General features: G+C 43.1%; 2 protein-coding genes across 2 annotated transcripts in view; one reads left to right on the forward strand and one right to left on the reverse strand.

The window, feature by feature from the left end:
* Window positions 1-14,792, forward strand: part of LOC135558381 (metabotropic glycine receptor-like) — a 123,563-nt gene that overhangs the window by 102,316 nt on the left and 6,455 nt on the right. Inside the window, exon 8 of the mRNA XM_064992142.1 lies at window positions 2,488-2,626. Within this exon, the coding sequence (XP_064848214.1) occupies window positions 2,488-2,626 (139 nt within the window). The remainder of the gene's footprint in view (window positions 1-2,487; window positions 2,627-14,792) is intronic.
* On the reverse strand, window positions 11,306-14,715 carry LOC135558382 (macrophage mannose receptor 1-like). The gene is made up of 2 exons (XM_064992143.1): window positions 13,216-14,715; window positions 11,306-12,890 (listed from the first exon to the last, which is right to left on the reverse strand). Exons 1-2 carry the CDS (start codon window positions 14,477-14,479, stop codon window positions 12,514-12,516), a joined length of 1,641 nt encoding a protein of 546 aa, XP_064848215.1. The 5' UTR covers window positions 14,480-14,715; the 3' UTR covers window positions 11,306-12,513.

Here is a 14,792-nt window from a genome sequence, read left to right on the forward strand (position 1 = left end):
CAGTTCTGAGAACAGTTCTGAGAACATAGAATAAAGGAAACATGAGACTGCCTTACAGTTCTGAGAACAGTTCTGAGAACATAGAATAAAGGAAACATGAGACTGCCTTACAGTTCTGAGAACAGTTCTGAGAACATAGAATAAAGGAAACATGAGACTGCCTTACAGTTCTGAGAACAGTTCTGAGAACATAGAATAAAGGAAACATGAGACTGCCTTACAGTTCTGAGAACAGTTCTGAGAACATAGAATAAAGGAAACATGAGACTGCCTTACAGTTCTGAGAACAGTTCTGAGAACATAGAATAAAGGAAACATGAGACTGCCTTACAGTTCTGAGAACAGTTCTGAGAACATAGAATAAAGGAAACATGAGACTGCCTTACAGTTCTGAGAACATAGAATAAAGGAAACATGAGACTGCCTTACAGTTTTGAGAACAGTTCTTGGAAAAGGAATGTAAATTAGGGGTCAATGTTATGGGATCCTGAGTAACGGTGAGTCAGACAGTCGACAGTTCTGAAAACTGGGGCATGCAACAGAAAACCGTAAGTCCAAGTAGTCCCTCCCTGTTTCAGTACGTTTTCTTCCATTTGGTGTCGAATTCATATGATCTATTTCTGAGAACGTAGAATAAAGGAGAGAGGAGAGACACGGACTACTGTACAGTTCTGAGAACAGTTTTTATAAAGGAATGTAAATTAGTGTCACAGTTATGCGTTCCCAAATAACATTAAGTCAGACTACAGAGAGCAGTTCTGAGAACAGTTCTGAGAACATAGAATAAAGGAGAGATGAGAGACTTGGACTGCCTTACAGTCTGCTAATCCCCAGCGACCTTAAAACACTAGAGAGGATCCCTCTCCAGCAGGAGATCTGTCAACAAGGTGGTGGGATGGTAATCAGCAGATTTGTCAACTTGGCACTGGGCTGGCAATCAGCAGATCTGTCAACAAGGCAGTGGGCTGGCAATCAGCAGATTTGGCAACATGGCAGTGGGTTGGCAGTTAGCAGATATGTTGAACATGCAGTGGGCTTGCAATCAGCAGATTTGGCAACAAGGCAGTGGGTTGGCAGTTAGCAGATCTGTCAACAAGGCAGTGGGCTGGAAATCAGCAGATTTGGCAACAAGGCAGTGGGTTGGCAGTCAAGCTGTGGGAAATCAATTTTGGCAGAAAGGGAACTCTCCTTAGCAAATGTCAGTGGCTAGTAACTACATGATGTGCAGCCATCAACACTTTGTGCATCAAACGACAGGCGGAGGGCTGTACATTTGGCCACTTGTTCCCCAGTGAATTGTGCCTTTTGAAAGGTGTGTGAATGGACACGTGATGTGAGGCCAGTATACTTCCCAATGGTGAGAGAGGTCTCATTTTGGCCGACTGAATTTGCTCTTGTAACTTTGTTTGAAATTAAAACAAAATAAACTTGAGGGAAGGATTTTTAGAGTGTGTCTCTCGTTTTTAGTACTTAGATATAGCACCATTGACACTTCTGATTGATTCATTATTTATACAATTACAGTGAATGTTTAACAGGTATAACAGGTAAAAAATTCAAGGCTGCTTCATTAAAAATGGAATCGTTTTTCATATTCTTTGAAGGGTCTAGAAAAAAAGCATGAACTGGCGCACACACAAACATTTTGCGGAGGAACCAAATTTGCTCCCAACAATCCAATAGGCAAACCCAACAATCCAATGGGCAAACCCAACATTCCAATGGGCAAACCCAACAATCCAATGGGCAAACCCAACAATCCAATGGGCAAACCCAACAATCCAATGGGCAAACCCAACAATCCAATGGGCAAACCCAACAATCCAATGGGCAAACCCAACAATCCAATGGGCAAACCCAACAATCCAATAGGCAAACCCAACAATCCAATGGGCAAACCCAACAATCCAATGGGCAAACCCAACAATCCAATGGGCAAACCCAACAATCCAATGGGCAAACCCAACAATCCAATAGGCAAACCCAACAATCCAATGGGCAAACCCAACAATCCAATGGGCAAACCCAACAATCCAATGGGCAAACCCAACAATCCAATGGGCAAACCCAACAATCCAATGGGCAAACCCAACAATACAATGTGCAAACCCAACAATACAATAGGCCAACGTTTCCACTAAGCAGTGCCCTCTCCCGGAGTGCACACTGCATATTCTTTGAAGGCAACATGAGGACACCCTTGAATTGTATTGCTGCCATTTTGTACAAACCAAAGCAACAATGGTTGCCGTAAAGAATACAGAACTTCCAGAATCTAATTTCAGTCAGCAGTCATTGTGTGTTGTATACAGTATATACTGTATCTCTGCTATTTCTTTGTGAGAGTTAAGGACATTTAGAGTTAAGGACATTTAGATTGAAGGACATTTAGAGTTAAGGGCATTTAGAATTAAGGGCATTTAGAGTTATTTTAGAGTTAAGGACATTGGTCTAACCCACCTGTATTGTTGACCTCTCCTTATCTAGCCGAGTTCCTGTTTCTTCTGTGGGGAGTGTACCTCTGCTATGCTGTCCGGACCGTACCGTCAGCCTTCCATGAACCACGCTACATGACTGTTGCCATATACAATGAACTCCTCATATCGGCAGTATTCCACACCATTAGGTGAGTAATATGGTCACCTTGCACAGTCTTCACATTTAGCTGCCATAAAATGTAATCTATCAAGAGATTACATTTTCTTTTAAATCCTAACAATCTACACACCCTACTCCACAGTGCCCAAAGTAAACTGCCTGTTACTCAGGCCCAGAAGCTGGGATATGCATATAATTGGTAGCATTGGATGGAAAACACTCTGAAGTTTCGAAAACTGTTACAATAATGTCTGTGAGTATAAAAGAACTGATATGGCAGGCGACAACCCGAGGAGAATCCATCCAAAATGTATTTTTTGAGGTCACAATCCATTCAAATGCTTGTCTATGAGATATTCAAAGGAATTCCTCCCAGATTGCAGTTCCCATGGCTTCCACTAGATGTCAACCGTCTTTAGAAAGGGTTTCAGGCTTGTGTTTTGAAAAATGAATTAGTAGTAGTAGTTTTTCAAGGTGGCTCCCATTTGGACTGTAGTCTTGTGGCGCGCGTGGATGAGGGCGCGATGAGAACTGAAAACTGCTGTTCACAAATGCTCTCCATCCAACCTCACTGAGCTCGAGCTGTTTTGAAAGGAGGAATGGGAAAAATTTTCAGTCTCTCGATGTGCAAAACTGTTAGAGACATACCCCAAACGACTTACAGCTGTAATCGCAGCAAAAGGTGGTGCTACAAAGTATTAACTTAAGGGGGCTGAATAATTTTGCACGCCCAATTTTTCAGTTTTTAATTTGTTAAAAAAGTTTGAAATATCCAATAAATGTCGTTCCACTTCATGATTGTGTCCCACTTGTTGTTGATTCTTCACAAAAAATACAGTTTTATATCTTTATGTTTGAAGCCTGAAATGTGGCAAAAGGTCGCAAAGTTCAAGGGGGCCGAATACTTTCGCAAGGCACTGTATCTCTGGAGTGTGAAGAGATACGCAATCAATACATTTTTGTAAAAAAAAATGTATATCATAATGTATATGTATATCATAATAATTTTGAACATTTTCTAGAATTTCCTTTCACTTTTTAAAATGTAGAGTAGGTTGTGTAGATCTGTAGGGGGTGGGGAATATCATTGAATGTGAATACTGTGCATGGAGAGTAGACTTTTACTAATTATTTGAGAGAGAGAGCGAGAGAGAGAGAGGGGGAGAGAGAGAGGGAGAGAGGGAGGGAGAGAGAGAGGGAGAGAGAGAGGGGGAGAGAGAGTGAGAGAGGGAGAGAGAGAGAGGGAGAGAGAGAGAGAGGGAGAGAGGGAGAGAGAGAGGGAGAGGGAGAGAGAGAGAGAGGGAGAGAGAGAGGGGGAGAGAGAGAGAGAGAGAGAGAGAGGGAGAGAGAGAGGGGGAGAGAGAGAGCGAGAGGGGGAGAGGGGGGAGAGAGAGAGAGAGAGGGGGAGAGAGAGGGAGAGAGAGAGGGAGAGAGAGGGGGAGAGAGAGAGAGAGAGAGAGAGAGAGAGAGGGAGAGAGAGAGAGAACCCTATGTGCCCTTACAACTTTTTGCCCTTATAGTTTATAACCATAATCAAGAAGAGATATAGGCAGGAGAATAACAGGGGCAGAACATCCCCAGTTAAAAGGCAGAGTAGAGCGCTCCTTCCCATCAAACAAATGAATAGTGTCAGCAGGACAACTCGGATAAGCCCCTTGAAAGGAGGTGGATAATATTCTGCACCAGGCAGACGGTGCAAAAAAAATCTGCCAAGGCTTAAAATAAACTCCTTATACCCTGTATGTAACTGTCTCTCTACAGTTATCTGCTGGAGGCGCTGACACTGGCTTGATGAGCCTCCTTCCCATTTGACAACTAGGACAACTACATGTGTGTGTGCGCTGTTTTTTGTTGGTAGCAGTCATTCCCTCAATGTATCAACTTGTCACTCAGCATGTATCCGGTGTCAGTGTCTTTGGCTATGGTATCTATGGTATCTAGCTAGCATGATAGCAGTTACCATAGACTTCCAGTCATTGTGCTAACGCAAGTTAGCAATTGCACTGACACTAGTTAGCAACTTTCTTCAAACTGCATACAGAGACATAAAAAATGGTATTCGCTGCACAGGAGGTTGGTGGCACTTTAATTGGGGAGGATCACTGTAGGATCACTATAGGATTATAGGATCACTACAGGATCACTATAGAATCACGGTAGGATCATTATAGGATTATAGGATCACTATAGGATTATAGGATCACTACTGGATCACTAAATTGTTGTGTCTTTGGCTATGCCGGATTAAGTGATATGACATGCTTTTCAATAAAATAATTTCTCCTTAATTAATATCACCTGATTGAGCTAATCATGTAAATGTAATTAACTAGAGAGTCGGGCACCACAAAATAATATTGATAGAGCTGTTATCTTCCGAATAAATTCTTAAAGACCTAGTAATATTTTACATCAATAGCAGTCAATATCAATCGTCATCTTAATTCAGTCTCATCTGAAAGTTGTAAATTCTTGGTCTGCACGAACCCTGGCTAACAATTTGAATCAGCTATACAAAATTGGGTTTAATTATTTATTTACTAAATACCTAACTAATCACACAGAATTACACATAATTAAATCATGACTTGATTACAAATGACGTCATAAAGGAAAACGTCCCTAGCGGGCGGAACAGATTTGACAGCTGGTTACACAAAATAAAAGGGGCTGGGTTTGAGTGAAAGAGCGAGAAGACTGAAGAACACAGGCGAAACTGTGCTATCGTAAATACGGTATCTTACGCATTCTAAATTACCGCTCATTTGGAAAATGCTATAAATATTTACTCTGAGCTGCGCTTCGGTAGGTTGGTGGTAGATGGAAGGCCGTGTTGCCCAACCGAGTCCTTTGAAGAATGTCTCTGGTTGTCAATTGGATATGTTGTAGTAACGTCATTGGGTGATAGACGGGATACTCTGTCTGTTCCTTCCTAACCCTCGTTGCATCTGCTGTTGCTAACTCAACGGCTAGGAGGTATCACTTCTCTAGTTATTATCTGAACCATTCTGACATAGGACCGTCGTCCTAGATCCTCGGAACAGGAAGTTATATTGTCGTCAAGGGCTTATATAGGAAGGGAGAGGAGGGCATGTTTGAAAAGTTTTATAGCCCATGTCCCTTCACAGTGGAGGGCCACTGATTGAGCAGAGCCATACCTTATGAAAACCCAAATCTCACATTTTAGAAGCTAAAATCCCATTTCATCCCATCACGAATAATTTCATATTCAAACATTTAAATTGAACAACAATTCCATGTGAATCCGATAACTCTGATGTGTAGACTTTCCACTGTAGAGTTTATGTCATCTTATCATTAATGAGAATGTCTCAGATGACAACCGAACTGACATCATATTCATTAAGTACCACCGCATATGTTTAATTGTTCGGATTACCAAAATATAGTTAATTTGCCCCCACCTACTGATGTTCCCAGAATCTATATGTTAACCAAGCGATTTGCAAGTGTAACCTCAGTAGGGTAGAAAGAGGAAAAAGGGGGGAAGAGGAATTTATGACTGTCATAAGCCTACCCCCCAGGCCAACGTCATGACACTGGTATGTAAAGTGGTACCTAGAACATTCACCTCAAAGCTGAATGTAGAACGTGTCTGTAGTACTTAAGATCATCACCAACAGGTGGCGCCAATAAATAACTTTTAACAAAGTGAAAGGAAATGAGGCTGGAGTATGTACAGTATGACCATAAAAAAGTCCAGAGAGTCTATTGCCATGCTTATTTCAGAGAACCGCGTCAGAGGCATCAGAGAGCAGCCAGGCTGCTGGAGCCCAGCGATAAGAGCTGGCTGAGTTTGTCCAAGAGAGGGAAGGAGAGAGCGAGAGAGTCGTGATGTTTATTTTTCAACCCCGTGCCAAAAACACCCTTTTGGGATGACTAATGTGATTAATGAGGTTGAATCTCATTATCGGGGGGAACAGTTGATGGAGGGGTGGTGGGACATCGACCTCCCCGGGACCTTGACCGCCATCCCTCAGCGTTGTGATCCCCCATTGAATTAGTCGAGGATATGAAAATTCACCTGCCTCGTTTGAAGATTGATGATGATTCATATTTCATAGACCACTTAAGTCACTCACTCCACCCAGCAAATTTAATGGGACTTTGTAACGATAAATAGTTTTTGTTGCAGTGTTTTGTGGTGTTCCTAATGTTTAGTATACTCAAGAGTATTTGATATGATCACATTCTTCCATTCTCATTTCAATTCTAGATCTTTTTTTTAATTATTTATTTTATTTAATTTTTTATTCAGGGGAAACAAAGTGGATACAATATAAGCTAAGCATCATATATTATAGTTAAGAAGTTTGAAAGGTCCTGAAAAGTCACTCTGAAAAGTATTTACTTTTCCACATGGCTAACTACCAGGAAGTTTGAAAAGACAGGCTGAGTGGGTGGGGAGGATATATTCATGTCAAACAACTTGGATACAGTGAGCAGTGTTGTAGTAAAATCATCTCAAGCAAATTTGGTGATACACAAAGCAACTCAAGCAACATTGAAATTGCATCAGTGATATGATCTCCCGTTTAGTATTTCTCTTGTGACACGGTTCACAGTTCCTATTCCAAGATGGCGTAGCAGTCAGACGTCTTTGTCCTGTCGTGTCGCTTGTATATATCGTTTTACATCCTTTTTCGTCGCATATCCTTTAAAATATATTGCTAAACCTCAATATCTAAATACTCTCCTGCAACCCATCTCACCCAATGTGGCGTGGATCTGCTTTTTTCCACCTAAAGTATTTATATTTACTTCGGATCCGGAATCCCTCAACTGAAGCTAGCCAGCTAACTACCAGCTATCAGTCAGCAAACCATTGCCAGCGGTCATCAGCTAACCTTCAGCTCGGAAAGCTCTCGTCAGTTCGAACAACGTGACTCTAACCAGAGCATAACGGACCTGTTATTTTTATCCCCGAATTCCTACTGCAAACTGAACATTTTCATCTGGATCTTCACAACTAGCTAACCGCAATCCCGGATGACTACTCCTGGCTAGCGTTTCCATCTCAGAGCAAGCATCAATTAGCTTGAAGCTAGCCCGGCCAGGGCTCCTGTGCTACCACCGAAGTATACTCCTGGGCAACAATATCCAGACCCCTTCTACAGCCGGTACGAGTCATGGAAACATGCAGATCCCCTACAACTGGAATACCGACATAATCTGCCCAAGGACTCCAACAGGCCCCTCAGGCGCGACGCTCACTGAAGGCCCATTATGCTAACCAGCTAGGCCTGCTAGCTACCTAGAGCTACTTGGAACCCTACTAATTCCACGACTGGTCTATCAACGTCACTGCACGAAGAGGCAAAAACAGACTTACCCCCATCGCGACGTCCTCCAAAGGCTAACTTTCTAGCCCCTGCTAACTGCTTGCTTGCTAACCCGGTCTGCTAACTGCTAGCCCCTGCTAACTGCTTGCTAACCCGGCCTGCTAACTGCAAGCTTGCCGCGGTCTACTAACTGCTAGCTGCCGGCCCCGGCCTGCTAACTGCTAGCTTACCTGCCCGGTCTGTAACTGCTAGCCAATGCTAACTGCTTGCTTGCTAACCCGGCCTGCTAACTGCTAGCTTGCCCCGGTCTACTAGCTGCTAGCTTGTTTAGCTCCGGCCTACTAACTGTTAGCTTGTTAGCCTGCTAACTGTCTGGGTCCCCAGCCAGCCCAACCACTCACTGGACCCATATGTTCACTTGGCTACGCATGCCTCTCTCTAATATCAATATGCCTTGTCCATTACTGTCCTGGTTAGTGATTACTGTCTTATTTCACTGTAGAGCCTCTAGCCCTGCTCAATATGCCTTAACCAACCATGTTGTTCCACCTCCTACATATGTGATGACATCACCTGGTTTAAACATCTCTAGAGACTATATCTCTCTCTTCATTACTCAATGCCTAGGTTTACCTCCAATGTACTCACATCCTACCTTACCTGTACACTATGCCTTGAATCTATGCTATCGTGCCCAGAAACCTGCTCTTTTTACTCTCTGTTCTGAACGTGCTAGATGGCCAGTTCGTATAGTCTTTAGCCATACCCGTATCCTACTTCTGCTCTGTTCCTCTGGTGATATGGAGGTTAATCCAGGTCCTGCAGCGCCTAGCTCCACTCCCACCCCACAGGTGCTCTCATTTGTTGACTTCTGTAAACGTAAAAGCCTTGGTTTCATGCATGTTAACATTAGAAGCCTACTCCCTAAGTTTGTTTTATTCACTGCTTTAGCACACTCTGCCAACCCAGATGTCTTAGCCGTGTCTGAATCCTGGCTTAGGAAAACCATCAAAAACCCTGAAATCTTCATTGCTAACTATAACGTTTTCCGCCAAGATAGAACTGCCAAAGGGGGCGGTGTTGCAATCTACTGCAAAGATAGTAATACAGAACTCTGAAGGCTATCAAAGTCTGTACCCAAACAATTTGAAAATTCACCCTTCCAGAAACAAGTCTCTCACTGTTGTCGCTTGCTATAGACCTCCCGCTGCCCCCAGCTGCGCCCTCGATACCATATGTGAATTGATTGCCCCCCCCATATATCTTCTGAGCTCGTGCTACTAGGTGACCTAAACTGGGACATGCTTAACACCCCGGCCATCCTACAAACTAAGCTTGATGCCCTCAATCTCACACAAATGATCAATGAACCTACCAGGTACAACCCCAAATCAGTAAACACGGGCACCCTCATAGATGTCGTCCTAACTAATTCGCCCTCCAAATACACCTCTGCTGTTTTCAATCAAGATCTCAGCGATCACTGCCTCATTGCCTGCATCCGTAATGGGTCTGCGACCAAACGACCACCCCTCATCACTGTCAAACGCTCCCTGAAACACTTCTGCGAGCAGGCCTTTCTAATCGACCTGGCCGGGGTATCCTGGAATGACATTGACCTTTTCCCGTTAGTAGATGATGCCTGGCTATTCTTTAAAAGTGCCTTCCTCACCATCTTAAATAAGCATGCCCCTCTCAAAAAATTTAGAACTAGGAATAGATATAGTCCTTGGTTCACTCCAGACCTGTCTGCCCTTGACCAGCACAAAAACATCCTGTGGCGTTCTGCATTAGAATCGAATAGCCCCCGTGATATGCAACTTTTCTGGGAAGTTAGGAACAAATATACACAGGGTTCAATTCTCGGGCCGACTCTCTTTTCTGTATACATCAATGATGTTGCTCTTGCTGCTGGTGATTCTCTGATCCACCTATACACAGACGACACCATTCTGTATACTTCTGGCCCCTCCTTGGACACTGTGTTAACTAACCTCCAGACGAGCTTCAATGCCATTCAACTCTCCTTCCGTGGCCTCCAACTGCTCTTAAACGCAAGTAAAACTAAATGCATGCTATTCAATCGATCACTGCCCACACCTGCTCGCCCGTCCAGCATCACTACTCAGGACGGCTCTGACATAGAATACGTGGACAACTACAAATACCAGGGTGTCTGGTTAGACTGTAAACCCTCCTTCCAGACTCACATTAAGCATCTCCAATCCAAAATTAAATGTAGAATCGGCTTCCTATATCGCAACAAAGCATCCTTCACTCATGCTGCCAAACATACCCTCGTAAAACTGACCATCCTACCGATCCTCGACTTCTGTGATGTCATCTATAAAATAGCCTCCAACACTCTACTCAACAAACTGGATGCAGTCTATCACAGTGCCATCCGTTTTGTCACCAAAGCCCCATACACTACCCACCATTGCGACCTGTACGCTCTTGTTGGTTGGCCCTCGCTTCATACTCGTCGCCAAACCCACTGGCTACAGGTTATCTACAAGTCTCTGCAAGGTAAAGCCCGGCCTTATCTCAGCTCACTGGTCACCATAGCAGCACCCACTCGGAGCACGCGCTCCAGCAGGTATATCTCACTGGTCACCCCCAAACCCAATTCCTCCTTTGGTCGTCTTTCCTTCCAGTTCTCTGCTGCCCATGACTGGAACGAATTGCAAAAATCTCTGAAGCTGGAGTCTCACATCTCCCTCACTAGCTTTAAGCACCAGCTGTCAGAGCAGCTTACAGATCACTGGTCACCCCCAAAGCCAATTCCTCCTTTGGTCGTCTTTCCTTCCAGTTCTCTGCTGCCCATGACTGGAACGAATTGCAAAAATCTCTGAAGCTGGAGACTCACATCTCCCTCACTAGCTTTAAGCACCAGCTGTCAGAGCAGCTTACAGATCACTGCACCTGTATATAGCCTATCTGTAAACAGCCCATCTATCTACCTACCTCATCCCCATACTGGTATTTATTTATTTATTTATTTTGCTCCTTTGCACCCCAGTATCTCTACCTGCACATTCATCTTCTGCCGATCTACCATTTCAGTGTTTAATTGCTATATTGTAATTACTTTGCCACCATGGCCTATTTATTTCCTTAACTTACCTAATTTGCAATCACTATATATAGACTTTTTGTTTTCTTTTGTTCTACTGTATTATTGACTGTATGTTTTGTTTATTCCATGTGTAACTCTGTGTTGTTGTATGTGTCGAATTGCTACTCTTTATCTTGGCCAGGTCGCAGTTGCAAATGAGAACTTGTTCTCAACTAGCCTACCTGGTTAAATAAAGGTGAAATAAATAAATAAACAGCAGCACTGACGAATGTGTTGACTTGACAACTGCGCTGGAGTTTTGAGTGACTTTATCAATGTGGAAGCAACAGTCATTTTTCATACTTTGATCTGGCTTCCTTCAAATATCATCCAATTTAATATAAAACATGACCTTTAAATACGTTTTTAACAATCTATGAAATGTTTTTTTTTATTATTACACAGCAACTTGACAAATATATATATTTATATATTTTTTGCCACATTGGCGGTGGATCAATAATCAACAAAATAGTAAAACAATCACTTAAACCAAAAATAAGGAGTTCAAAACAGCATCAAAATATGACATTGAAACAATCATCAAACGGCACATACACACACACACCAATACTATTGACACGAAAAGGACAGTCAAATTGAACATCAACAATGATCATCCATGTCTATATGTGATTGAAAGACTAATAAAATGTTTCAACAAATATGTGAAAAGGATGTGAATAAACAACCTCAAAAGATAAAACAGTATAACAAGATTATTATATATTTTTTTAACCTTAAACATAATCTATAATAATCTAATAATTTATTAAGTCACACACACAATACAATATAATGTCAAACAAAAAAAGTTGTAAAGTTACAATCGTGAAAATGTATTGTTAAAACAAGAGGCCTCCCGGAACTTTAAAGACCCTCATTCCCTTCGGTCTCAACATAGACTTTTCATCTGAAGCCATTCTTGTGATTATTGTGATTTTGCTGTTCATTGTAAATGTTTGTTGGCTGATGTAGCTGAATTGTATCTATGATCGTAAATCCATTTTTTTTATATGTTCTATTTATATCTGTAAATCGACCAATGATATCAAGCCACACCCAGCCATGATTACAGAGACAACTAGTGACACGCAGTGTTTGTCATTATACCCTGATGAAGACAGCTTGTCTGTCCAAACTTTGGTTATTAAATTATTACATCTGAGCTCCTAGAGTGTGATTCTTTTCTTTTTCAAAAGCTACGACAGCAACATGCTTCCAGAAAGTTCTATGAATTAAAATATATAGATCTGAAGATTGTGGGCCGGTTTCCCCAGACAGACATGGACTAAAAATAATTCTAAATGGAGATTCTTCTCTGCTTTTTTTAGTCCAGGACTAGGCCAAACCCATGTCTGGGAATGGTACCCTGCTAGAGCTGGGTCCAGATTCTACTACCTTGGTCCAGATTCTACTACCTTGGTCCAGATTCTACTACCTTGGTCCAAATTCTACTACTTTGGTCCAGATTCTACTACCGTGGTCCAGATTCTAGTTTTTGTTAGAGGTGCTGCAGATGAAGTTGAGCTCTTCTGTGTCAGGCAGACTGACCCACTGGTGTCTTCCATCTTTCTCTACCGCCCCGGTACTCCTCACTCCGGTTCTCCCACAGTCCTCCATAACGGTCCCGTTTCCCGAAGCCCAGTTGTTGTAGCAGGTGGACTCTCCACTGACCCAGAACCAGAGGTTCAAAGTGCAGGTGAAGCGCAAGCCCAGCCACACATGAGGAGTGGAGGCTCTCTTGGCCTGGGCCTCCACCCATCTCTGGACCTCGTCAGAGTGGACAGAGACCAGGCCTTTGTGGTGCTCTCTGCAGTAGGCCAGGGCGTCTTTCCACGTCTTCCTCTGATGAATCAAGATCACCTTATCTGAGGGAAAAAAACGAGTTTGTGATATTATAACACAGCCTTTTTCAAACCTCTCCTCGGGGACCCCAGCCATACCATGCATTTGATTTATTCTAGATCGAGCACACCTGATTCAACTTGTCAACTAATCATCAAGCCCTTAAATCAGGTGAATCAGGTGAACTAGTTAAGGGTTATAACAAAAAGGTTTAAATGTCTAGGGGTCCCAGAGGAGAGGTGTGTAAAATCTTGTTATAACACACATTCAGTGGTGTAGCTGTAGTTTACTCCATGCTATAACTCAGCAACGTTAGAGATGCCATAAACAGAGGAGGGGGTCACTCACTGTAGTAGCAGAAGAAAGGTTGTTTTTCATCACACTTCTGACAACCCCAACGCCCGGAATAGTTCATAAATGTCACAGCACAGGTCTGATTCCCTCCGGTGTTATCGTGTTGTCTCTCATGCCAGTTTCTGAATGAGCAGTTACTCTGGTCCGACCACTTCCAGAAGCCTCTGAACAGGCCAATCCACACACTATCACCACTAGCCAGTCTAAATATCTCCTCGTTCTCAGTCTGGTTCCTCACACTGGCCAGGTCTGTGTGATTCTCCCTACAGTACATCTGAGCATCTCTCCAAGTCATCTGAGTATAATTAATAAAATGGAAGTTTGTACCAGAACTGTTCAGTCTGTCATAGCAGATAAATGCATGTGAATTGTTGCAATTAGATGTATTCCATTGGCCACCGTTGCTCATCATCACACAGTCCTCGTTCCCTTCCCTGTTATTTGGTTCGTCTTGGCGCCAGTTGAAATATCCCTCACTGCAATCATTGTCTGACCACTGCCACTCTCCCTTCCAGTCTCCCTTCTTTAACCCTATCCAGGCTGCTTCAGTATAATTACTGTGTACAGCTTTCATCTGTCTGTCCAAGTCCTCCACGTTGTCTATGGTGGCCAGGTCCGTGTACCACTCTCTGCAGTAAATCTGTGCTTCAGTCCAGGTCTTACTTTGGTTTACAAAGTGATACTCGTCATGAGAGAGGCATGTTTCAGTTGAACAGTGTCCCACTAGACTGCCATATACCTCCACCTCACACAGAGTGAGAATTTGGTCATTGCCATGGATGATCACATTGACATAGTGTCCCTCCATCTCTTTACACTGGAAGGTCAGGTTCTGTCCTGCTGAGATGTTGGAGATGACTGCACATATGGGGTTGCTGTTGCCGTTGTTCTCCAGTGAATTACCAATACGAATCTCTGAACCATTGAGCCTCTCAGGATTGGTGTTTCTGTTGGTGATTACAACAGTAGTCACTTTGTACACATCCCGCAGGTTCACTCTCCACCAGGGGTTGGTCTCAGTCATTGTGTGGGTGCAGGATCCATTGTCGGCGTTTGGGTCTTTGTTCCCGTCAATGGCATTAGAAGCTTTCACATGATTAACAGTAGTACCAGTACCAGAGTACTGTGATGACTGAGTGGCCACTCCTTGTAACGCAACGTTTACTGTTGAGGTGCTGCTCATCTGGGCTAATAACGCAACTCCCATTAAAGAGCAGAGAGATAGACTCCACTGCATGGTTAGTGGTGGAGGCTTCATTCAATTATCTGTCTTCTGTCCTCTGTTCGATTTGAAGTTCTCTCTGTGTCTCTCTCACTCGTTCTGTACATCCGTCACCTTTACTTGCCAGTATATCATCCTTTGTACACAATGAAACTCTTTCATGATTCATATCCTGGGATGTACAGCCTGCTGTACCTAGCCAGACCTTTATCTATGCTATGCAAAGCAATGTTTTGAAGTTTGAGTACATGCTGTTTTCGTTTGGTTTTCCACGCCGTTGGTTGCTCCATGCAAATAATGGGTATTTTTTGGTTTTGTTTGTGGTAACAGGGAGAGTGTGCGTCCCTCT

This window comes from Oncorhynchus masou, chromosome 17, assembly GCF_036934945.1.
Source record: "Oncorhynchus masou masou isolate Uvic2021 chromosome 17, UVic_Omas_1.1, whole genome shotgun sequence".
NCBI lineage: Eukaryota > Metazoa > Chordata > Actinopteri > Salmoniformes > Salmonidae > Oncorhynchus > Oncorhynchus masou.